A 25967-nucleotide genomic window follows, 5' to 3' on the forward strand; every position below is an offset into this window, starting at 1 on the left:
GTGCTGAGGGAGTGCTGCACTGTCAGAGGGTCAGTGCTGAGGGAGTGCCGCACTGTCAGAGGGTCAGTGCTGAGGGAGTGCTGCACTGTCAGAGGGTCAGTGCTGAGGGAGTGCCGCACTGTTGGAGGGTCAGTACTATCCTGTTTGAGGTGAAAAGAAACAATAAATCAATATTAAAGTCGAAACAATGGAAACTCTGAAGGTTAGGCAGTCTATGGGGAGGAAAGGTCATGCCCTGGATAACCATGACAGCAGAACGTACAGTCATTGGGAGGAGCTCAAACTCTCCGTTTAGGAGTGAGAGTTGTAGCTGGAGTCAACACTGTGTCCTGTGAGTCCGAGTCTTCCCATTAGCGTGTTGGCAACATATATCTCAGCAGTACAGACATTGAGCATCATATAGTGCAGTCACACAGAGCCATATGGCTCCAATGGTTATGGAGTAAGTGCAACAAAGATTTCCCAGACAGATGCCTTGTTGGTGGGACTGACATAAGTGGAAAGAGTGGATCAGTTAGGATTATATTCACTAAAGTTTAAATAATAAGGAGGGATCTTATAGAAACCTGGGAAGGATGCTCCCAATGGTGGGGGAGTTCAGAACCAGGGGCTACAGTTTACGGACACAGGGTAAACCATGTAGGACTGAGATGAGGAGACATTACTTTACTCAGGGAGTGGTGACCCTGCCGAATTGTCAGCCACAGAAACTGGTTGAGGCCAAAACATTGAATGTTTTCAAGGAGTTAGAGAGAATATGTTGGACTAAAAGAGATCAAAGAGTACAGGAGGCAGTGGTGATTATATTGAATGGCCAAATGTTTTCATCCTGCTATATTTTCTATGTTTCTATGTAATGTACACCAAGCATCCTATAGCTCCATAATATATCCTGAGCATCACATTGCCCATCCTAAGCTCAGTGACACATGTACACAGTGCATCCTATAGCTCAGTGACACATGTACACACTGTGCATCCTATAGCCCAGTGACACACATACACACTGTGCATCATATAGCCCAGTGACAAACGTATAAACTGAGCATCCTATAGCCCAGTGACACATGAATATACCATGCATTCTATAGCCCAGTGACAAACGTACACACCGTGCATCATAGCCCAGTGACACACGTTCATATTATGCGTTATATAGCCCAGTGACACACATACACACTGTGCAAGACGAGTAACACTCAAGCATCAGCAAATAGCTTGGTTGTAGTGATTGTGATGAGGTCAGCAAAGTGAACATCATAGAATATGAGTTGCCTGATTGGGGCTGTTAATCTGGTCCAATCAGGGAGCCCTGGCTGACAGATAAGAACAGGAGTTAAAACAAAAAAAGAGATTTGGCCACTCGGGTGTTTTCCTATCTTCCTGGTGGTGGAAATTTGAAAAAAAAAGAACAGGAATGTCTGGACTGAGCCCTTGTGGAAGACATATTTGACCAGAGGAGCTGTTCCTGTGGGGAGGCCTAGCCCTGGGACTGGGCCTCTGAAGATTGAACACCAGTGTGTGTGCTGGGAGGTGAGCACTTGCTGTATCCTGGAGTTTGGGTGAAGACCTTTCCTTCAGGAGTGGACCAAACCCCCTGTGAGTTAACTGCACCTGTACTATGTTCCCATGAATGGGCCTGGTTTTCCAAGACTGGGCCAGGACGCTATGGAGACTGAACACCTGTGTGCTGTGGGGTGTGCATTTGCTGCCTTCAGGAGTGGACTCTGCCCTTGGTTGCGGACTCTGTTTTTAGCAACAGACTCTGCAGTTTGGAGTGGACTCTATTTCTGACAATGTACATCTGGAGTGGACTCTTCCTGGAAATGGATTCTATATTTTGAAGACTGTATAGATTTACCTGCACTGTCTTGTGTGTTCCCGGGTCTGGCAGGCCTTGCTGTGAGCTGGGAGACTCATAGGTCATCCTGAAAGCTGTCACCCTGAGTGTCAGAGGGTGGGTAGGCCATCCTGTGAACCTGAAGGTTGGTAAGCTGTCCCGAAAGCCAGAGAATGGGTAGGCCACCCTGATGCCAGTCGCCCCGAGAGCCAGATGGTGGGTAGGCCGTTCTGAGCGCTGTCGTCCCGAGAAGGGGTGATCGGGACAGGCTGCCCTAGAGGTGGTCGAAAGGTGTCAGGGCAGCCGAGAGCCAGAAGACACATAGGGGCGGGCTGAGATCCGGAAGGCTTATGGGCTACCCTGCATGCTATCGTCCCAGGATAGCCCACTGGCCAGATGGCGCATCGGGGTGGGTGAGAGCCCAATGGTACATAGGGGCAGACCGAGAGCCAGAAGGTGGGTAGCTGTCCTTAGTATCACCCCGGGCAGGTACCAAGGCGGGCTGCCCTAGAGGTGGTCGAAAGGTGTGACAGGGTGGACCAAGAACTGGAAGGGGCATGGGGTGGACCGAGAGCCGGAAGGTGTGTGGGGGCGGGCAGCCTTAGAGTGGTCGGAGGGTGGGAGGGGCGGGGGCTTGCTGGGTCTGTATTGTATGCACTGTTTATGTAACTGGGTTAGCTTTTTATATACAAATGTCATTGTCACGGTCTTTTATATGTGGAACTGGGATTTGAGGTTTGTCCTCATCTCTCTATAAATTGGTTGCGGAGTATGGTTTGGGGCCTGGCTTTGCTGCTCCTCTCCCTTGTAAAATTGCTGTTGTATACAGCTGTAAATGTTAACTGTTTTTTGTAAACTGTTTTGTAATTTGTTTAATAAAATATTATAACCAATAATAAAAAAAGAACAGGAATGTCTGGACTGAGCCTTGTGGAAGACACATTTTACCAGAGGAGCTGTTCCTGTGGGAAGGACTAGCCCTGGGACTGGGCCTCTGAAGATTGAACACCAGTGTGTGTGCTGGGAGGTCAGCACGTGCTGTATCCTGGAGTTTGGGTGAAGACTTTTCCTTCAGGAGTGGATCAAACCCCCTGTGAGTTAACTATGATATACTGTGTTCCTGTGAGTGGGCCTGGTTTTCCAAGACTGGGCCAGGACTCCATGGAGACTGAACGCCTGTGTGATGTGGGGTGTGCATTTGCTGCCTTCAGGAGTGGACTCTGCTCTCAGTTGGAGACCCTGTTTTGTCATGGTGGACTCTGCAATTTGGAGTGGACTCCATTTTGGACAATGCACCTTGTAAACTGGAGTGGACTCTTCCTGGAATGGACTCTATACTTTGAAGAGTCTGTAGTTGGACTGTGTACCAGAAAGGACTCTGTTTTTTGGTAATTAACTGTCATGTGGTTTGTTGGGTCTATCACCTGCACTGTCTTGCGTGTCCCTGGGTCTGGCAGGCCTTACTGTGAGCTGGGAGGCTCATGGGTCATCCTGAAAGCTGTCACCCTGAGAGCCAGAGGTTGGGTAGACCATCCTGTGAACCTGAAGGTTGGTAGGCTGTCCCGAAAGCCAGAGGGTGGGTAGGCCCTTCTGAGCGCCATCATCCCGAGAAGGGGTGATCAGGACGGGCTGTCCTAGAGGTGGTCGAAAGGTGTGTCAGAGCAGCCGAGAACCAGAAGGCACGTAGGGGTGGGCTGAGATCCGGAAGGTTTGTGGGCTACCCTACTCGCTGGCGTCCAGGGAAGGGAATGGGCTGTCCTAGAGGTGGCCAGAAAGTGTGCCAGGAAAGCCTACTGGCCGGATGGCGCATTGGGGTGGGTGAGAGCCCAATGGTACGTAGGGGCAGACCGAGAGCCAGAAGGCAGGTAGCTGTCACCCCGGGCAGGCTGCCCCAGAAGTGGTCGGAAGGTGCTGAGGGTGGTTAGTGAAGCTGGAAGGTGGGTAGGCCGTTCTGACCGGTCACCCTGGGCGCTTACTGGGGTGGGCTGCCCTAGAGGTGGTTGAAAGGTGTGGCAGGGTGGACCAAGAACTGGAAGGGGCATGGGGTGGACCGAGAGCCGGAAGGTATGTAGGGGCGGGCTGCCTTAGAGTGGTCGGAAGGTGGGAGAGACGGGGTCTTGCTGGGTCTGTACTGTCTGCACATTTTTACTCAACAGGATTGTCTTGTGTATAACTGTCATTGTTGCTGTCTTTTCATATTTGAAACTGGGATTCGTGGTTTGTCCTCATTTCCCTGTAAACTGGTTGAACGGTAGGGTTTGGGGCCTGGCTCCTCTCCCTTGTAAAATTGCTGTTATATACAGCTGTAAATGTTAATTTTTTTCTGTAACCTCTTTTGGAATTGTTTAATAAAATAAAAAAAAGACAGGAGATTCAGAGTCTCCTCAGTTTAGGGGGAAAAAAAAGAACAGGAGTGTCAGAGATTCTGTTCACCCTGAGAGCTGGCTCTGAGGGAGCTCTGAGGGACTCTCTCCATGTGTAGATAATGGGTGATTTGGTGACGGGATACTGGGCTCTGTGAATTTATTTCACCAGTAACACACATTCATGGACCATCATATAGTCCAGTAATACTCACTGGACCAAACACGGTCCTAATAATATCCTCAAGATAATAATGACACAGTGTTTTGAGCTTCAGGGGTGATCAGAGAGCTTCAGGAAGCCCCAAATGACATATTTTTACTAAAAAGCATCACAAATGATGGTTCACAGTGGATTGCATTTTAAAGCTATTTCATCAGGTGCTTTTAAGGAGCTGGTAAACGTCATTACAGAAAACCATACTTACATTTATTCCCAGTGCAAACAAAGGCATTTTAAAAACATTAAATGGATTCAAAAATGAAATTAGCAAAATCCAGAAAAACTTCTAGATAATTAAAACCATCCAATGCACATTTGTAAAGTTCTTCCCTTGGATTTCTAACATACATTGCAATATTAATACAAAGTTTGGATTTAATAATCTGGAGAACTTTCCCAGAGAAGACTGTGGACGCTGTGAATCAGTTGAGACTTTCAAAACAGCGTGGTGGTTTTGCTTTTGCTGGGTAAGGGTGTCCAAGGATGTGGAGTTGAAATACAGATCACCACAATCTAAACAGGCAGGGCACAATCTAAGTGGGCTGAATGGCCTCCTCTATTTCCCTGCTCCTGAAGAGAGATAAGGGTGTATATTGAGAGTTAGGAGAAAGTGAGGAGTGCAGATGCTGGAGATCAGAGTCGAGAATGTGGTGTTGGAAAAGCACAGCGGGTCAGGCAGCATCCGAGGAGCAGGAGAGTCGATGTTTCGAGTGAAGAGCCTGGTTAGGAGCTTATGCTCAAAACATCGACTCTCCTTCTCCTCGGATGCTGCCTGACTAGCTGAGCTTTTCCAGCATCACACTTTTGTACATTGAGAGTTGTAGCATTTCACCTGCAAGTGTCCTCCAACACTCAGAGAGAAATGGGTCTGAATAATTCCTGCTAGAGTTTTGTAGCAGTTAAATATTAGCAGCAAATATTGTGCAGCTTGTGTTTAATGTCAGATATTTTGTGGACAGATGCTTGATACAGACTGTCCTTGCATTGAATTAGGAACTATAAGACAGGGTAACACGAGGAAGATGAGAAGAGAAGTGAACCACATTTTCCCAACTCATCGAAGCTTTGTTCGGGTTCCTGGTTCTGTGATGATGGCTTCAGTTTCTACTTTCACAGATGGGTCTCTCTCACTCGCATTAAAGGGTGCATTTCCTCTGCACGCTAGAAGTGGACCCCCCCTTCTCCAGCAGGAGAAGGAGCGTCTCAGCAGAGAGGAACAAACTATTCATCTCTTGGTTAGAGTTTCAGAAAGAATTAACTTGACATTGGATGCTCCTAGTAACCATAGATCTCATTTTCCACCCAGCCAGATTCTCCACATTTTTTCACTTGATGACTATAAGGTTCATAAATCTCATTTGTCACAAAACCACTTGTGGAACAATTGGTGCCAATGTTGTCATATTCTCTGGAAACATTTTCTAGTTCCTGGCTGGGAGCAGAGCTTCGGAAAGAAATGTTCTTTATGTGAGGTCGGGTTCCAGTTAAATCAGCCTCTGACTGCTTCATGATGACATTGTATATCTCCAGCTTTGGAGAGTTGCTTCTGACAGATTCCATCCAGAAATGCTGTTCCTTCACGATCGTCTCACATCTCTCTTTCCTCCTGAAGGCAAAAGAATTTCAGTAACATCAACCCTGAATAACTGTACAACAGCAGCAGAGGTCCAGGATGAAAAGGGGAAAAGGCAAGGGAAAGAGTGACAAGAAAGAGGGGAAAGAGGTGGAGAAAGAGAAGGTGGGGAAGGGGGCAAAGAGAGAGGGGTCGGGGCAAAGAGAGGGGGGAGGCTGAAAAGAGGGAGGGGAGGGAGAAAAACAGGGAGAGCAGAGCAGTGCCTCGCAAGAGGAAATGATCTGTCGCTGTACAATGGTCATGTTCTGTCACTACGTAGTTGTCAGTGATTGAATCAAAAAGTGTGGTGCTGGAAAAGCACAGCCGGTCAGGCAGCATCCGAGGAGCAGGAGAGTTGACATTTCCAGCATAAGCTTTACATCAGGAATGAGGAGGAGCGTATGCTCAAAGTATCGACTCTCCTGCTCCTTGGATGCTGCCTAATCCACTGCGCTTTTCCAGCACCACACTTACTGACTGATCTCCAGCATCTGCTGTCCTCACTTTCTCCCAGTTGTCAGTGATTGATCAAGTTTGATCAGTAGGGGATCAGGTTTGGTTAGTGATAGATCAGGATTGAGATTGGCCAGTGCTGGATGGAGATCAGATTTGGTCAGTGATGGATGGGATTGGTCAATGTGGGATCATACTGGATTAGTGGTGCTGGAAGAGCACAGCAGTTCAGGCAGCATCCAACGAGCAGCGAAACCCTGATGAAGGGCTTTTGCCCGAAACGTCGATTTCGCTGCTCGTTGGATGCTGCCTGAACTGCTGTGCTCTTCCAGCACCACTAATCTAGTATTTTGCTTTCCAGCATCTGCAGTTATTGTTTTTACCCCAATGTGGGATCAGTCAGTTAGTGATTGGTGAGGATTGGTGGGGTTGCTGGATTCAGTGTTTCTGAACTCACCTTCTCACCACACGGAGACAGAAGATGGCACTGAGCACCAGCAGGAGGATGAGCACTGGGATTGTCGGAATAATAATGTAGAGGATGTTCAGGGTGTTGTCTGTAAGAAATGAAACTCCAATTATAAAGAAAAAAATCTCCAGAATGAAAACGGGAATTTCTGCAACAATTACAGGTTAAAGCCAAGAAACTGGGGATTGACCTGGGGTCAAGGTTTATTCCTTCTAAGTCACTAGTCATAGAGTCATATAGCACCCTTTAGTCCAACTCGCCCATTCCAATCTAATACCCTAATTGATCTTGTCCCATGTGCTAGTATTTGGCCGATATCCCTGTAAACCTTTCCTAGTCATGTAGCCTTTTAGAGAGTCACAGAGTCAAACAGCAGGGAAACAGACCCATCAGTCCAACCAGTCCATGCCAACCGTCTTCCCAAGCTAAACGAGTCCCACCTGCCTGTGCATGGTCCATATCCCTCCAAACTTTTCGTACTCACGTACTCATCTAAAAAATGAAAATTCATTCCAGACACGAACCACTGTGTAAAAAAATTGCCTCTCATGTCTTTTTTAAATCTTTCTCCTCTCACCTTAAAAATATGCTCCATAGTGTGAAATACCCCTAGGGTACATAAACAATCTGGAGGAGGGTATACGTGGTCTTATGAGCAAGTTTGCAGATGACACTAAGGTTGGTGGAGTAGCAGATGGTGAAGGGAACTGTCAGAGAATGCAACAGAATATAGACAGATTGGAGAGATGGGTAGAGAAACGGCAGGTGGAGTTCAATCCTGGTAAATGCGAGGTGATGCATTTTGCAAGATCCAATTCAAGAGCAAACTATATGGTAAATGGAAAAGACCTGGGGAAAATTGATGTATAGGGCCATCTGGGTGTTCAGGTCCATTGGTCCCTGAAGGTGGCAATGCAGGTCGATAGAGTAGTCAAGAAGGTATACAGTAATGCTTTCCTTCATCGGACGGGGGATTGAATACAAGGGTTGACAGGTCATGTTACAGCTGTACAGCTCTTTGGTTCGGCCACTTTTGGAATACTGTGTACAGTTCTGGTCGCCACATTACCAAAAGGACGTGGAAGCTTTGGAGAGGGTGCAGAGGAGGTTCACGAGGATGTTGCCTGGTATGGAGGGCGCTAGCTATGAAGAGAGGTTGAGTAGATTAGGACTAGGAAGACAGAGGTTGAGGGGGGACCAGATTGAGGTCTACAAAACCATGAGAGGTATAGGCAGGGTGGATAGCAAGTAACTTTTTCCCAGAGTGGGGTCTCAATTACTAGGGGTCATGACATCAAAGTGAGACGGGACAAGTTTAGGGAAGATATGCATGGAAAGTTCCAGCCCTAATTGTCCTGCAGAAGGTGGTAATGAGTTACCTTCTTGAACCATGGAAATCCTTGGATGGTAATTACACGCACAATGCCATTAAGGAGAGAATTCCAGAATTTTGACCCAGCAACATTGAAGGAATGGCGATATATTTCTAAGTCAGGATGGTGAGTGGTTTGGAGGGGAACTTGCATGAGATGTTGTTGCCATATATCTGCTGCTCTTGCCCTTTTAAATGGAAGTGGTCATGGGTTTGGAGGGTTTACTGAACTTGCCTGATATCCTGCAGTGCATTTTGTAGACGGTCCTTACTGCTCCAACAGAGGGCGGCGGAGGGAGTGGATGTGGTACCAATCAGTCAAACTGCTTTATCATTGATGGTAGGTCAAGCTTCTTGAGTGTTATTGGAGCTGCACCCATCCAGGCAAGTGGGGAGTATTCTATCAAACACAGGACATGTGCCTTACAGATGGAGGCTTTGGGGAGTCCAGAAGATGAGTTACTTACTGCAGAATTTTCAATCTCTGACCTGATTTCTTCTAGCCATTGTACTTATATGACCGGTCCAGTTCAGCTCCTGGTCAAAGATAACTCCCAGGACGTTGATAGCATTTGTGCAGCATGAATGCTACTTGTCACTTTTCAGCCCAAGCCTCAATATTGTCCAAATCTAACTGCATTTAGACAGGCTCTGCTTCAGTATCTGAGGAGTCACAAATGGTGCTGAACATTGTGCAGTCATGAGCAAACATCCCAACTTCTGATAGAGTCATAGAGATGTACAGCATGGAAACAGACCCTTCAGTCCAACCTGTCCATGCCGACCAGATATCCCAACTCATCTAGTCCCACCTGCCACCACCCCGCACATATCCCTCCAAACCCTTCCTATTCATATACCCATCCAAATGTCTCTTAAATGTTGCAACTGTACCAGCCTCCACCACTTCCTCTGACAGCTCATTCCATGCACATACCACCCTCTGCGTGAAAACGTTGCCCCTTAGGTCTCTTTTATATCTTTCCCCTCTCACCCTAAACCCATGCCCTCTAGTTCTGGACTCCCCCACCCCAGGGAAAAGACTTTGTCTATTTATCCTATCCATGCTCCTCATGATTGTGTAAACCTCTATAAGGTCACCCCTCAGCCTCCGACGCTCCGGGGAAAACAGCCCCAGCCTATTCAGCCTCTCCCTGTAGCTCAAACCCTCCAACCCTGGCAACATCCTTATAAATCTTTTCTGAACCCTTTCAAGTTTCACAACATCTTTCCGATAGGAAGGAGACCAGAATTGCATGCAATATTCCAACAGTGGCCTAACCAATGTCCTGTACAGCCGCAACATGACCTCCCAACTCCTGTACTCAATACTCTGACCAATAAAGGAAAGCATACCAAACGCCTTCTTCACTATCTTATAATGGTGAAATTTAATGCAAGAATAGGGAGGCTATGTATCAGTTACACAGGGCATTGGTGAGCCCACATCTGAAATACTGTAAGTACAGCATTCTTCACCTGTACTCACAGTAGGATGGTATTGCATTGGCAGCAGTTCAATGAAGCGTTACTAGACTAAGACCTGGAATGAGCAATTGCCAATGAGGAAAGGCTAGACAGGTTAGGCCTGTAGCCTCTGGACACAGTGACAGAAGTGACTGAATTAAAACTTATAAGATCCTGAGGGGATTTAACTGAGCAGATGTGAAAAGGATGTTTCCTCTTGTTAGGGAATCTCGAACCAGGGATCACTGTTCAGAAATAAGATGGCACCCATTTCAGACAACGATGCGGAAACATTTTTCTCTTTCAGAGGATTATGAGTTTTTGGAATGTTTCCTCAAAAGGCAATGGATACAGATTTGTTAAATATTTTGAGGAAGAGGGAGATAGAATCTTTATCACAAGGCATTTAGAGGAATGTGAAGTTATGGTTAAAATCAGATCAGCCATGATCTTATTGAAAGGCAGAGCAGGCCTGAAGGGCTGAGTGGCCTCCTCTTGTTCCTTGGTCATATGAAAGTATTACCTCTTACCCTCTTCCAAGCTGTTCCCATCAATGGGAGTTGGTATTGACCCTGGAGTCAAGGAATCTGGAACTGTGAGCAAAACAGAGAGACTCAATTAGGGCAGAGACCAGCAATTGGCTAAATAGTCCATCATCATTCGCCTAACTCTAATCTCTCTCTTCCTTCATTGCACTCCCCATCCTTAAACATGACTAGTCCGCCACCCTCCCACACAGCTTACTTCCCCTAACCCATTCCCCAACCTCCAGACACCTCACTTGCAGTCCAACACACTCCCAATCCCAATCTCCAACACCAAACCCAACCAACTTGGCTCTCACCACTCCCTCTCTTTTCATTCCCTTTCCACACGGAGCCATGCTGTGCAATCCCAATCCACAGTTTTGGAATTTATTTGAGGGTGAGGGATTGGACTGGGTCAAAGGCTGCTATTCACATGAACCAATCCATTGGAGTGTTTACCTGGAGCATACTTGCAGATGAAGTTGTTCTTCATGTTGCATCGATCATCATTCCATTGGTAAAGATAGGGGCCTCCCATACCTGAGGAGGCAGATGGTTGGTGATACATCACCACACACCCCTCACTACCACACGATGGCTCATCCACATACCAGTTACTGAAAGAGATAAGAAACACCAAATCCTGATTGCCTGGCAATCGAGTAACCCAGCAACTAAACAACTCAGGAACAGGTTAACTGGTAATCCAGCAATTGGTAACTCACTAACTGAGCAGCATCAGTGCCCAACATCCCAGCAACATAGTGACATGGAACACCAGCAACAACAGGAACCTGAGATGGACTCTGTTTGTTGACTAATCCCAAACCTCTACTCCCTGGTGTTCATTTCCAAAGGATGGGAACTCTGTTGAGCCTTGACTGGGCTTTAGCTGATGTGTTTTAATTTCCCTGAGTTGTGCTTGGGAATTATTCAGGTCAGTGCTTGCTGATATCCGAGGATGGCTTCAGTGAACAGAAAAAAGAAGGAAAACAATGGTGAGAGATTCTCACAGTCTGTGAGAACTGGAGTTTTGGGGCAACATCAGCTTTTCAGAATAAACAAGAATTGGCAATGAGTGAGAGTGTCACCTCGGACACTGCCATTGGAGATTACATGATCTCAGATGGAATCCAGTGGGTCAGTGACGGGGGAGCAGTAAGAGCAAAGAGGAGAATGAGCTGCTGTTCTTGATCACCAGACAAGAGTTACCTACCGAAACCCGGTGTCACTGCCATCAATCCACTGATAGAGGTCAGGGCAGTCTGCAGAGCTCTCATTCCTATTCTCTCTCCGCCAGAGTCCAATCCAGAAATCACCATCGCCTGCAGACAAGTTTTCAATCAACTTTTCCACAAAGCGCTGCTCATTCGCCGTCTCAATGCTCAAGAGGTTTCCCCCGTCACGTTGGCACTCACTCTGTGCCTCTTCAAAGCCCAGTCTGAGTGAGGTGTCCTGGAAATAGGCGATTTGGTAACAGGGGCGCTCAACCCCCCTGCGACACACATTCTGACCTGGGATTGGTTGACAGAGGGGATTAAAGCACAGCAAAAGCGTAGTTAGTAAATTTGTGGATGACACCTAGATTGGTGGTAGAATGGACAGCAAAGATGGTTATCAAAGTTTACAAGGCAATCTTGATCAATAGCTTCAATAAGCTGAAGGGTGGCAGATGGAGTTTAATTTGGATAAATATGAGGTATTTATGGGGTGGTCACTAGGACTTTAAACTAGTGAGTCAGTGGGAAAGGGAAAATGACAGCAAGTATGATGGTAAATAGAAAGATAAGCAGCAGGTTAGCATGTATGCAGGAGGGTTTAAATACAAGGCAGACTGTGAAAGAAGCAAAAAGGAAGGATAACTCAGAAGATATTATTAGAGATGTTAGTAAGAAAGCTATCATAAAGGCTCTTTTCCTGAAGGCTCGTGGCATTCATAACTAAGTTGATGAGAAAACGGCACAAATCATTATGAATGAATATAATTTGGTAGCCATTATAGAGACTTGGTTACATGATGATCGTGACTGGGAGTTAAATATCAAGGGGTACCAGACCACTCGGAAGGACAGACTGGAAGGTAAGGGAGGTAGTGTTAGCTCTGATAATCAAGGACTACATCAGGGCGGTGCTGCGAGATGATATAGGTTCTATGGAGAATGAGATTGAATCCATTTGGGTGGAAATGAGAAATTCTAAGATGAAAAGGTCACTGTTAGGCGCAGTCTATAGGCCACCCAATAATAACATCGCATTGGGGCAGGCAATAAACAAAGAGATAACTGATGCCTGTAAAAATGGGACAGCAATTATCATGGGGGATTTTAATCTACATACTGATTAATCAAACCAGCTCAGTCAGGGTAGTGTTGAGGAGGAGTTCGTAAAAAACTGTGATAGTTTTCTTGAATAGTATGTAATGGAACCGATGAGGGAGCAAGCTATCCTAGATCTGGGACTGTGTAACAAGACAGGAATAATTAATGACCTCATAGTTCGGGATCCTCTTGGAAGGAGTGATCAGTATGGTTGAGTTTAGAATACAGATGGAGTGTGAAGATAAAATCCAATACCAGAGTCCTGTGCTTAAACAAGGCAAGCAACAATAGGATGAGGGAGGACTTTGCTAAAGTAGACTGGACACAAAGATTTTATGGTGGGACAGTTGATGAGCAGTGGGGAACTTTCAAAGCAATTTTTCAAAATGTTCAGCAAAAGTATGTTCCTGTGAAAAGGAAGGACTGTGAGAAGCGGGGTAATCTGCCACGGGTGTCTAAGGAAATAAGAGAGGCTGTCAAAGTGAAAGAGAAGGCAAACAAAGTGGCCAAGAACAGCAGGAAACTAGAAAATTGGGAAAACTTTAAAGGCCAACAGAGAGCCACAAAAAGAGCCATAAAGAAAAGTAAGACAGATCATGAGAAAAAAATTAGCACAGAATATAAAGACAGATAGCAAAAGTCTCTATAAATATATAAAACGAAAAAGAGTGACTGAAGTAAACATTGGTCCTTTAGAGGATGAAAAGAGGCATCTTGTTATGGGCTATGAGGAAATGGTCGAGGCTTTGAACAGGTATTTTGTGTCAGTCTTCACAGTGGAGGGCACTAATAACATGCCAGGAATTGACAAAGAGATGAAGGTAGGTAAGGACCTGGAAACAATCATTATTATGGAAGAGGTTGTGTTGGGCAGACTAATGGAGCTAAGGATAGGCAAGTCTCCTGGCCATGATGGAATGCATCCCAGGATACTAAAAGAGATGGTGGGAGAAATAGCAAGTGCATTTGTGGTAATTTTCCAAAATTCACTGGACTTTGGGCAATCCCAGCAGATGGAAAACAGGAAATGTTATGCCACTGTTTAAAAAGGGGGATAAACAAAAGACAGGGAATTATAGACCGGTTAGCTTAACCTCTGAAGTGGGCAAGATGCTTGAGTCTATTATCAAGGAAGAAATAGCATCCAGATAGAAATTGTCCCGTTGGGCAGGCGCGGAATGGGTTCATGAAGGGCAGGTCATGCTTAACAAATCTTTTGGAATTCTATGAAGACATTTCAAGCAAGGTGGACAATGAGGACCCAGTGATGGTGTTGTACCTAGATTTCGAAAAAGCCTTCAACAAGGTGCCGCACAAGAGGCTGCAGCATAAGAAAAGGATGCATGGTGTTAGGGGTAGAATATTAGCATGGATAGAGGATTGGTTGACTAACAGGAAGCGAAGAGTAGGAATAATGAGTGCTATTCTGGCTGGTGATTAATGACTAGTGGTGTCCCTCAGGGATCAGTGTTGGGACCACAATTATTTACATTTTATATTGATGATTTGGAGTTGGGGACATGTACGGTCTCAAAGTTTGCAGATGACACTAAGAGGAGTGGCACAGCAAAGTGTGCAGAGGACTGTGAAACTTTGCAGAGCAGCACAGATACAGTGAGTGAATGGGCAAAGGTCTGGCAGTTGGAATACAATGTTAATAAATGTGAAGTCATATATTTTGGTCAGAGTAACAGGGAAAAGGATTATTACTTGAATGGTAAAATGTTACAGCATGCTGCTATGCAGAGGGACCTGGGTGTCCTTGTGCATGAATCACAGAAGGTTGGTCTGCAGGAGGGTGATGCCCTGAGGTGAGACTTGTAAGAAGCATTGGCAGCTCAGAGGCAACGTCAGACAATAATTACACGGCCAAGTTAGGACAGAACAGCTAAGTTTTGGATGAGTTTTGTTTCCAGAGAATGTAATATAGGAAGAGTAACTCATGCTCCCAAGACAGGGACAGCATACAATTAGATACAGAGTAAAGCTCCTTCTGCAGTGTTCCCCCATCAAACACTTCCAGGACATGAACAGCACGGGATTAGATACAGAGTAAATCTCCTTCTACACTGACTCCATCTAACACTTTGAAAGGGCACAGAAAAGATTTACAAGAATATTGCCGGGGTTGGGGCATTTGAGCTACAGGGAGAAGCTGAATAGGCTGGGGCTGTTTTCCCTGGAGTGTCGGAGGCTGAGGGGTATGGATAGGATGAATAGCGAAGGTCTGTTTCCCAGGGTAGGGGAACCTAAAACTAGAGGGCATAGGTTTAAGGTGAGAGGGGAAAGATTTAAAAGGGATTTATGGGGCAACTTTTTCACGCAGAGGGTGGTGTGTGTATGGAATGAGCTGCCAGAGGAAGTGATGGAGGCTTCTACAATACAACATTTAACAGACATCCACAGGGGTACATGAATAGGAAGGGTTTAGAGGGCTATGGGCCAAATGTTGGCAAATGGGACTAGATTAATTTAGGATAGCTGGTCGACATGGACAAGTTGGACTAAAGGGCCTATTTCTGTGATGTACAACTTCATGATTCCCAGGGCAGGGGCAGCACGGGATTAGGTACAGAGTAAAGTTCCATCTACACTGTCCCCATCAAACACTTCTAGGACAGGGACAGCACAAGGTTAGATACAGGGAAAGAATGCATTGTAATTCTTCCTGAATGGATTTATTTTCGTAGATTCTGAACCAATCAATCATTCTCCATCAGTAGTGTTTGGATTCTTGCTGGGATGGTTTGCTTTGAGGGAAACACTGGCACGTCAATTACTATTTTAATTGTTTTAGAATGTTCAGTTGTGTTTTGAAAGTCTGTGAATCTTTGGGTAAATATCTTTATAAGATCTGCTGTATATTGTAGTCTAAAAAAGACCATGATGTAGAAGGACATCAAATCTGTCTCATTAAAGTTCTGATGGTTAACTGTTCTTGAAAGGAATCAATGCTTTAGTATTTCAGATGTACAACTGTTAATTCCACACGGGCAGCATCCTAATCATCTTTATGATATGCACTGACTCTGCTCCCATAATCCTTTCAGTCTCTTATTTTATCACCGCTTTCTTACTTGTTCTTTGATGGTAACTTGCCTCCTTCATGTCTGGACTGCTCAGCCTCTCCTACCTCTCTGTCCTAAATCTCCCACAAATCAGCTTTTTAATGAGCACTTGTTTCTGACCCCTTCAGTTACTGGAACAGTCAGTTTCTATCTCACCTACCCATCATTTCTGAATGTGCACTACTGTAACAAATCATTGTTAATCTAATCTAATGAAATAGGCTTTGTCTTTGTCCTTTCTCATGCCAGGCAACAATCTGTACAGGAATTGGTTAGGCCACTTTTGGAATATTACATGCAATTCTGGTCTCCCTCTTATTGGAAGGATGTTGTGAAACTTGAAAAGATTCAGGAAAGATTTACAAGGATGTCGCCAGGGTTGGAGGGTTTGAGCTACAGGGAGAGGCTGAACAGGCTGGGACTGTTTTCCCTGGAGTGTCAGAGGCTGAGGGGTGACCATATAGAGGTTTATAAAACCATGTGGGGCATGGTTAGGGTATTTTCCCTGGGGTGGGGGGAGTCCAGAATTAAAGGGCATAGGTGTGGGATGGGGGAAAAATGTAAAAGGGACCTAAGAGGCAAATGTTTCACACAGAGAGTGGTGTGTATGTGGAATGAGCTGCCAGAGTGAGTGGTGGAGACTGGTACAATCACAACATTTAAAAGGCATCTGGATGGGTATATGAATAGGAAGGGTTTAGGGGGATATGGGCCAAATGCTGATAAATGGGACTAGACTAATTTAGGATATCTGGTTGGCATGGATGAGTTGGACTGAAGGGTCTGTTTCTGTGCTGTACATCTCTATGGTGATCTGAGGTTTACCCTCTCTAAAGACTTTATGTAGTGGAGCGTCCCTTTTAAATAAATAACTACTCTTCTGGGACACCAAAAGCAAAATTAGCGAACTAAATGGCATGCTGGGAAGGGAATTGAGTTGGTAAACCAGGAAGCGTGCAGAATTCTGTATCAAGTTGGATCAGGCTAGACTGTTATGTAAGCCATTTAGCTTGATCGACTATATTGAATTGGTGTTGATGAGATAATGCCATAAGGTTTCAGACGGAACATTAGTTCAGAGTTTCAGGAGAACTGTTTTTGAGACAATCCAACTCCTAGGATTGGCTCAATCAATCGGGAAGTTAATTTACCCAATACTGCCTTTTATAACACCGCTCCTGGGATAGGGAGTAGCTGAATTATGTGAATTACATTGCTGTATCAAACCAGTAGATACATCAGAGGAATCTGCACGTGAGTTACTGTGCTGACACAGTAACCAATGGTAAGCCACAAGAGGTGGGGATGGCCTGGAGAACTGGGTTTAAAGGGGCCACTTGAATCAGAGGGGCTTATACTCTGGAGACAAAGTCAACAAAAGGAGCAGGAACCTTCTGAATGAGAAGAAGAGTCTCAACCTCAGTTTGAAAGCTGTAATCAGGGTAGTATAAACCTCGTTATCACATACTAACACAGATTTCAAACCAGTGTGAGAACATAGTCATTTACGAACAGTAAGGTTATTCGGCAAATTAGAGGGAAAGACAGATTTCATAGAATTGCATGTACATATCTTCTGTTTCAATGATAATAAACTATGTCTCACTGTAAACCATATCTCATTGTTTGTGTAAAACGAGTCCCAGTAAGTAAGGCGAGTAAATCTGACACACATCCTTCCTATAATTAGATTACTTACAGTGTGGAAACAGGCCTTTCGGCCCAACAAGTCCACACCGCCCCGCCGAAGCGTAACCCACCCATAACCCTACATCTACATCTAACACTATGGGCAATTTAGTATGGCCAATTCACCTGACCTGCACATCTTTGGACTGTGGGAGGAAACCAGAGCACCTGGAGGAAACCCACGCAGACACGGGGAGAATGTGCAAACTCCACACAGTCAGTTGCCTGAGGCGGGAATTGAACCCGGGTCTCTGGCGCTGTGAGGCAGCAGTGCTAACCACTGTGCCACCCATTTAGTATCTGTTGAATTTAGGGTTGGAGATCCAATGGTGATGTCATTACTCAAAGATTGTCAAGACTTGGCTGCTCAGGGACCAGGTTTACAGACTAAGTGAGGAGTGTCTGGAGAGAGATAAAGTACTTACTTTTTGTAGTTGTAATCTGCTGGGAATAGAGAATGTGAGTGAGAGACCTGAATTTGGTGACTTGTGGATTTGTGTAATCAGTTCCTGGATTATTGTTGGTAGTTGTGAGGGTTGATTTAATCAATAATGTCTACAACCTTGTGGAATGCTGCTCCTGCAATGTGTGGGAAATCAAGGGCCCTTCCAGTCTCCGTGGTGACTGCATATGGGGAGTGCGTTCAGCCTCAGCTCGCATGGAGCACCTGGAGCTGGGGATGGACTCCCTATGGAGTATCCATGAGGCTGAGAATGTCAGGGATAATAGATTTAGTCAGCTGGTCATGCCACCAGTAAGCATACACAGACAGAGATGATTCGGGTGATCACCAATGAAGAAGAGGAAACATCGGCAGCATTGCAGGATTCCTGAGGTCATTCCCCTCTCAAACAGACAGGCCACTTTGGATACTGTTGTGGGGTATGGCCTCTCAGGAACAAGCAGCAGCAGCCAGATCAGAGACCCCACTGTGACACTGAGGGTCAAAGTGTAGGCAAGCAGTATTGATAGGGGACTCAATAGTCAGGGGCACAGATAGCTGTTTCTATGGCAATGCATACAGTTCCAGGGTTGCATGTTGCCTCTTGTTTTGCCAGGGTCAAGGATGTGTGGGCACAGGAAGGGGGAGAATGAGCTGCAGAAGGTTGTAGTCAATATTGGTACCAATGAGAATGGCAGAAAGAGAGATAGAATTCTGCAAAGAGAGCTCAGGGAATTCAATAGAAATTTGAAAAGCAAGACCTCGAGCTTTGTAATCTTGGGATTGCTCCCTGTGCCATGTGCCAGTGAGACCAGGAATAGGAGTATAGTACGGTTAAATACGTGGCTCCAGAACTGGTGTAAGAGAGAGGGCTTTGGGAATGTGGATCATTGGGATGTCTTCCAGGGAAGGTGGGACCTGTACAAGAAGGACGAGTTGCACCTAAACGAGGCACCAATATCCTGGCAAACAAAGTTTGCTAGTGCCACCCAGGGGAGGTTCAAACCAATGTGGCAGGGGAATGGGAACCAGAGCAATAGATCAGCAAGGAAAATGACCAAGGAGGAGTCAGAGACCCAGGCCAGTAATACTGAGAGGAAAAACAAACAGGGAGAGGTTGCTGAACATAGGAATAGTGGACTGGAGGTCTAATGTGAGGAGTATGACAGGTTAAAGATGAACTTAGAGTTTGGATTGTTATATATAACTATGGTATTGTAGCTATTACAGAAACTTGATTGAGAGAGGGACAAGACTGGCAGCTTAATGTTCTGGGACTTAGATGTTTCAGGTGTGATAGAGAGGGATATAAGAAAGGTGGGGAGTAGAGTTACTGATTAGAGAGAATATCGCAGCCAAACTGAGGGAGAACACCTTCGAGGGGTCATCCAGTGAAGCCATGAAGGGTGCAATCACTTTGACAGAATTGTACCACATACCTCTCAACAGCCACTGGGAGATAGCGGAACAAATATGTGGACAGATTATGGAAAACCTTAAAAAAACAAGTTTGTCATGGTGGATGATTTTAACTTCCCTGATACTGACTGGGACTTGATTACTGCCAGGGGCCTAGATCAATGAGAATTGTTAGGTGTGTCCAGAATGATTTTTTGAAATAATATATAACTAGCCCAACTAGGTAAAGGGTCACATTGACCTGGTATTGGAGAATGAGCCCATGCCAGTGATCAAAGTTTTAGTAGGGAAACATTTTGGGAGCAGTGACCATAATTCTCTAAGTTTTAAGTTACTTATGGATTAGGATAAGAGTAGTTCTCGGGTGAAAGTACTAAGTTGGAGGAAGACTAACTGCCACAATATTAGGCAGGATCGATGGAATGTAGATTGGGAGTAAATCCACATGTGCATGTGGGAATCTTTAAAGGCCAGTTAATTTGAGTTCAGGATCAGCATGTTCCTGTTGAAATAAAGGATAAGGATGCCAAGATTCAGGAACCTTGGATGACAAGAGAAATTGAGAGCTTAGTCAAAAAGAGAAAGAAAACATATACACAGTTTATGAAACTGAAGACAGACAGAACCTTTGAAAAATACAAAGAAAGAGGAAAGAAAGTAAACAAGGAATTAGGAGGCTAAAGGGGCCATGACTTTGGCAAACAGGATGAAGGAAAATCCCAAGGCCTTTTATACATATGTCAGGAGCAAGTGGGTCACCAGCCAAATGGGTGGGTCCACTCAAAAACAACGGAGGGAATTTATACGTAAAGTCAGAGGAAATGTGTGGGGTCCCTAATGAAGAGAAGAACCTGGTGAATGTAAATCTTGGAAGGGGGTGTGTTGATATTCTAGGGCATGTCAATATACAAAAGAGACATTAGCTGTTTTGAAAAGCATGAAGGTAGACCTATCCCAGTACCTAACTGCACTATCCCAGAATGCTGAGGGGGGCAGATGAGGAAATTGCTGGGACCTTGTACAATACCTTTCTATACTCTTTAGTCATGGGGACGTCCCAGAAAATTGGATCATACCAATGTTGTTCCTTTGTTTAAAAAAGTCAACAAGGATAACCTGGGAATTTACAGGCCAATGCGCCTTTGGGCAGTGGTAGGGAAGTTATTGGGATAGGGTTTACTCATTTTTGGGTATTATTTTATTAGGTTTGTCAAAAATAATCTTTCTTTCTGATACACCTGCTTTTACTACAAATTCATTTAGTTTTTTTAAAAAGTTGATTTAATTTGTTTCTGGACCAAGAGCATGAGGTATTGAGTTCAGGACAGCTTCATTGTAGATCTATTTAGAGTCATAGAGATGTACAGCATGGAAACAGACCCTTCAATTCAAATTGTGTCAGTGGATTCTCCAGTCCAAGGTACAGACAGACGTTTCTGTGGCCAGCAGCGAAAACTCAGAATGGTGTGTTGCTTCCCTGGTGCAAGGATCAAGGATGTCTCAGAGAGAGTGCAGAATGTTCTCATGGGAGAGAGGGGTCAGCAAAGGTCATAGTCCACATTGGAACCAACAACATAGGAAGGGAAAAGGCTGATAGTCTGAAGAGAGATTACAGAAACTTATGCAGGAATTTTAAAGAAAAAAAAAGAGGTCCTCGAGAGTAGTAATATCTGATTACTCCCGCTGCTACAAGCTAGTGAGGGCAGGAATAGGGGGATAGAGCAGATGAATGCATGGCTGAGGAGTTGGTGTTTGGGGGAAGGATTCACATTTTTGGATCATTGGAATCTCTTTTGGGGTAGAAGTGACCTGTACAAGAAGGACGGATTGCACCTAAATTGGAAGGGGACTAATATACTGGCAGGGAAATTTGTTAGAGCTGTTCAGGATTTAAACTAGTAAGGTGGGGGGGGGGGGTGGGGGGGGGTGGGACCTAGGGAGATAGTGAGGAAAGAGGTCAACCTGAGACTGATACAGTTGAAAACAGAAGTGAGTCAAACAGGCAGGGACAAGGTAGGACTAATAAATTAAACTGCAGTTATTTCAATGCAAGGGGCCTAATAGGGAAGGCAGATGAACTCAGGGCATGGTTAGGAACATGGGACTGGGATATCATAGCAATTACAGAAACATGGCTCACAGACGGGCAGGACTGGCAGCTTAATGTTCCAGGATATAAATGATACAAGAAGGATAGAAAGGGAGGCAACAGAGGAGGGGGAGTGGTATTTTTGATAAGGGACAGCATTACAGCTGTTCTGAGGGAGGATATTCCTGGAAATACATCTCGGGAAGTTATTTGGGTGGAATTGAGAAATAAGAAAGGGATGATCACCTTATTGGGATTGTATTATAGACCTCCTAATAGTCAGAGGGAAATTGAGAAACAAATTTGGAAGGAGATCTCAGCTATCTGTAAGAATAATAGGGCGGTTATGGTAGGGGATTTTAATTTTCCAAACATAGATTGGGACTGCCATAGTGTTAAGAGTTTAGATGGAGAGGAAATTGTTAAGTCTGTACAAGAAAATGTTTTGATTCAGTTTGTGGATGAGATATTTGTATCATTGATAGTCACAGGTGAGGTGCCGGAAGACTGGAGGTTGGCTAACATGGTGCCACTGTTTAAGAAGGGTGGTAAGGACAAGCCAGGGAACTATAGACCAGTGAGCCTGATGTTGGTGGTGGGCAAGTTGTTGGAGGGAATCCTGAGGAACAGGATATACACGTATTTGGAAAGGCAAGGACTGATTAGGAATCGTCAACATGGCTTTGTGCGTGGGAAATCATGTCTCACAAACTTGATTGAGTCTTTTGAGGAAGTAACATAGAGGATTGATGAGGGCAGAGCAGTGGACGTGATCTATATGGACTTCAGTAAGGCATTCGACAAGGTTCCTTCCCCATGGGAGACTGGTTAGCAAGGTTAGATCTCATGGAATACAGGGAGAACTAGCCATTTGGATACAGAACTGACTCAAAGGTAGAAGACAGAGGGTGGTGGTGGAGGGTTGTTTTAATTCTTCATTGATTGATGTATAACCAAATGAAAAATCAAAGTTTCCTTTGTCATTTCCGATATTTTGCCTCTGCTTCCTGCAGTGATGTGTGGGTGAGACAGTAACTCCTAACACCACAGGTGTAAATACGTAGCTCTCCTGAGTTCACAATTATCTCCTTCACCAACTCGATAAATTAGAATTGAGGATATGCTGGGGTTGGGCTGTGTCAAAGTCAGTGATGGGATTGAACACATGATTGATCAGTCACTGGGGGCGAGCTCATGTCTCAGCTGCTGCTGCTGAAACTTGTGGTCAATCACTTTATCGATTCTCTTCAGTTAACAGAGAGAAGTGGAAATGTCAAAACTTATCACAACACACCATTCAATTATGTTCATGTGTACAAAATATCAGGAGAATAATTGAACTGCAGCATGGTGGCTCAGCGGTTAGCACTACTGCCTCACAGCGCCAGGGTCCCAGCTTCGACCCCAGCCTCCGGCGACTGTCTGTGTGGGTTTGTTCCAGTTTCTCACACAGTCCGAAGATTTATGGGTCTGGGTGGGTTACTCTTCGGTGGGTCGGAAAGGGAATTACTGCAGAGGGAGAGCAAGCTAACGTTTCCACATTGTAGACACATTCCGATCATTGATCAACATCCTGTCTCCCCCAGCAATGCTGTCCCCTCCGCTCTGAAGAAGAGTGATCAGCTCTCTCCCCATGGATGCTCCCTAATCCTCTGTGATCTCCAACATATTTCTGTTTTCAGTCGAAATGGGAATGTTCACAAAGAAACTCAGGAATTCGGCTCTAACAGAAAGCGATGTGAAAATATAACCCAGCGATCGGTCAGATTTGGAGAAAGTGTTAAACTAGTCTTAAGTTCTATCAGCTTGTGCTGTCAGATAAAGCTTTATAAAATACTTGGGAAAATCCATGAACATGTCTCTTTACAAAGGAGCTGACCTGCTTATCTGTAAGTGCTCCGCCATTCTCAGGCCAATCTCAGATATTTTCTCTCCCATCCTGGGTAGTTCTCCAATGTCACCCTGGATGGAGACAGAGCGCTGGCAGCTTCCACATGAAGTCTCTATAATGTCAGCCTCATCGACTGGCAGCCCCAGTACATAGTTAACGGTTATGGGGGAGTGGGGGGTGGGAAAGGCGGTATGTGGGCAGCAGGGTCAGCTGGAGGGGCCGACTGGCCTCCTTCTCTGGACGGAAGGGAGTTGCAGATTCCCACTGAGTGGGTGGCACTGCCCGCACCCTCGGGCTATGGTTTCCGAATCATCCCCCTCTCCCCCCTTGCTCCAGCCGGAAGCCCCGTGGGCTGGGGAGCTCCGGCATAGTGGGCTGCTTCCCCCATCGGCTCACACCCTCCCCCCCAACGCCCCCTCCCTCTGACACCCCCTCCACCCTTCACCCTAACCCCATCCCTCTCCCGTTCCCCCCACCCCACTCACCCCTAACCCCCTTCCCCCCCACTCACCCCTTCCCCCCTTCCCCCTCCCTCAGTCCCCGCTGCTGGAATGTGGGGGTGAGGGGAAGGCCCATGCCCCCCGCCCCTTTCACTTTCCCAGTCCCCGTGCCATTTTGCTCCTTTCCAAACCAAACCAAACCAAACCAAACCAAACCAAACCAAGGGCAGGGAGAGTGTGGCCTGAGTGTGTCTTGTTCACGTCAGTGGTTTGTTTGTGAGCTGAGCTGTGTGGGGGTGTTGGGGGTGTTAGGAGAGGGGAGGGTGGGGGTGTTGGGGGTGGGGGTGTTGGGGGAAGGGTGGGGAGGGTGAGGGTGATGGGAGAGGGGAAGGTGAGGGTGTTGGGAGAGGGGAGGGTGGGGGTGTTGGGAGAGGGGAGGGTGGGGGTGTTGGGGGTGGGGGTGTTGGGGGTGGGGGTGTTGGGGGTGGGGGTGTTGGGGGTGGGGAGGGTGGGGGTGTTGGGGGTGGGGGTGTTGGGGGTGTTGGGGGTGGGGAGGGTGGGGGTGTTGGGAGAGGGGAGGGTGGGGGTGTTGGGGGTGTTGGGGGTGGGGAGGGTGGGGGTGTTGGGGGTGGGGAGGGTGGGGGTGTTGGGAGAGGGGAGGGTGGGGGTGTTGGGAGAGGGGAGGGTGGGGGTGTTGGGGGTGGGGGTGTGGAGGGTGGGGGTGTTGGGAGAGGGGAGGGTGGGGGTGTTGGGGGGTGTGGAGGGTGGGGGTGTTGGGAGAGGGGAGGGTGGGGGTGTTGGGGGTGGGGAGGGTGGGGGTGTTGGGAGTGGGGAGGGTGGGGGTGTTGGGAGTGGGGAGGGTGGGGAGGGTGAGGGTGATGGGAGAGGGGAGGGTGGGGGTGTTGGGGGTGGGGAGGGTGGGGGTGTTGGGGGAAGGGTGGGGAGGGTGGGGGGGTTGGGGGTGGGGAGGGTGGGGGTGTTGGGGGTGGGGGTGTGGAGGGTGGGGGTGTTGGGGTGGGGAGGGTGGGGGTGTTGGGGGTGGGGAGGGTGGGGGTGTTGGGGGAAGGGTGGGGAGGGTGAGGGTGATGGGAGAGGGGAGGGTGGGGGTGTTGGGGGTGGGGAGGGTGGGGGTGTTGGGGGAAGGGTGGGGAGGGTGGGGGGGTTGGGGGAGGGGAGGGTGGGACATGGTAAAAACTCCCATCTGTGTTTCTGGTGAAAGCTGCTGTAGTTTTAGTGGATCATTGAAACTCACCGCTCAGGAGTTTGGAAGCGAATCCGGAGCGCACCCAGACTGCCATCACCATCAGGAATGTCCTGGGCTCCATCTCCCGGGGAGAAGGAGTTCTCAGCGACCGCCGCTAGCCCTCGGTACCGGCCTCTCCATCCCGTGGACAGTTAATCCAACAGGAAACCGCTGGAGACACCCTCTCCCTGTCACAGTGTGTGTATTCCCGTCTGTCTCTCCCCCTTGCTCACTCTCTCCCTATTTTCCTATCTTTGCTTCGGACCATTTCCCTCCGTCTTCCCTTTCCATAAAACTATTCTTTTCTCGCCGTCTCCCTCTCTCACATTCTCTCCCTCTATCCCTCTCACTGTTTCTGTACTCTCTACTCACGTTTTGTAGGTATCTATCTGTCTGTGTTTCTGGCTGCCTGTCTCTGTCTCTTTCTCGGTGTGGTGCAGTGGGACTGCAGGAAGCAGTGTTCCTGAACATCAGCACTTTTTACCCATCAGAGAGAGAGAGAGAGAGAGAGGGGGGGAGAGAGAGCAGCAGAGTCATGATCAATAAACCAATTAACTAAAAAACTATTTGTTAAAAAATCTAATCCCTAGATATTGAACCTGTTAAATTCCAGAGGCCCAAATCTAAATATCTAGTTAAAGGAAGAAACACAATCTTTAGAAACTGGGATTTTAAAATAACAAAATTATACAAAGAATAAAGGATATGGCAAAGGGCATGAAGACTTGATAACGTGTGCCTCTATGACAATACTTTACCTGCAGTTATTGGAGGATTTACACTGTTTAAAGTGTACAGTCAGCATCTGCTTTACATATCATCAACATCTTGCAAACTGATGTCACATACACAGATTCCCAAGTTTGACAATGTGAATATTGACCAGTAATTGAGATGGGGTGGGGGGATGGGAATAGGCATTTACAATGGGGTTTTGATAAAGTGAATGGAAAATATTGTTTTCACTAGCAGGGATTTATGAAAACAGAGGGACGATGAGGAGAGTGTGGTGCTGCAGAATATAATGAAATGTTACCTCTAT

At 46.4% G+C, this 25967-nt stretch overlaps 1 protein-coding gene across 2 annotated transcripts; it reads right to left on the reverse strand.

Moving 5' to 3' along the window:
• Positions 1–4476: 4476 nt before the first annotated feature.
• On the reverse strand, positions 4477–25368 carry LOC140494257 (layilin-like). Of its 2 annotated transcripts, XM_072593510.1 has the most exons (6): positions 24935–25368; positions 11543–11840; positions 10786–10943; positions 10330–10392; positions 6949–7048; positions 4477–6032 (listed from the first exon to the last, which is right to left on the reverse strand). In XM_072593510.1, the coding sequence occupies exons 1-6, from the start codon at positions 25005–25007 to the stop codon at positions 5702–5704; spliced, it is 1023 nt and encodes a 340-aa protein (XP_072449611.1). In that variant the 5' UTR covers positions 25008–25368; the 3' UTR covers positions 4477–5701. The 2 variants fall into 2 exon arrangements, with proteins under 2 accessions (XP_072449611.1, XP_072449612.1); XM_072593511.1 differs by lacking the exon at positions 11543–11840 and having other exon boundaries at positions 24935–25071.
• Between the last annotated feature and the right edge of the window lie 599 nt (positions 25369–25967).

The sequence above is a fragment of the Chiloscyllium punctatum genome, chromosome 23 (genome assembly GCF_047496795.1).
Source record: "Chiloscyllium punctatum isolate Juve2018m chromosome 23, sChiPun1.3, whole genome shotgun sequence".
Classification (NCBI taxonomy): Eukaryota; Metazoa; Chordata; class Chondrichthyes; order Orectolobiformes; family Hemiscylliidae; genus Chiloscyllium; species Chiloscyllium punctatum.

What these genes read in the sequence shown, in the direction of transcription:
- LOC140494257 (XM_072593510.1), bottom strand. Translation starts at nt 25,007, where the DNA reads ATGGAGCCCAGGACATTCCTGATGGTGATGGCAGTCTGGGTGCGCTCC. An exon ending in GGCAGTGACACCGGGTTTCG is followed by an intron (nt 10,944 to 11,542) that starts GTAGGTAACTCT and finishes TATCTCTTTCAG; the next exon opens with TAACTGGTATGTGGATGAGC. An exon ending in CATCTGCAAGTATGCTCCAG is followed by an intron (nt 10,393 to 10,785) that starts GTAAACACTCCA and finishes TTTTGCTCACAG; the next exon opens with TTCCAGATTCCTTGACTCCA.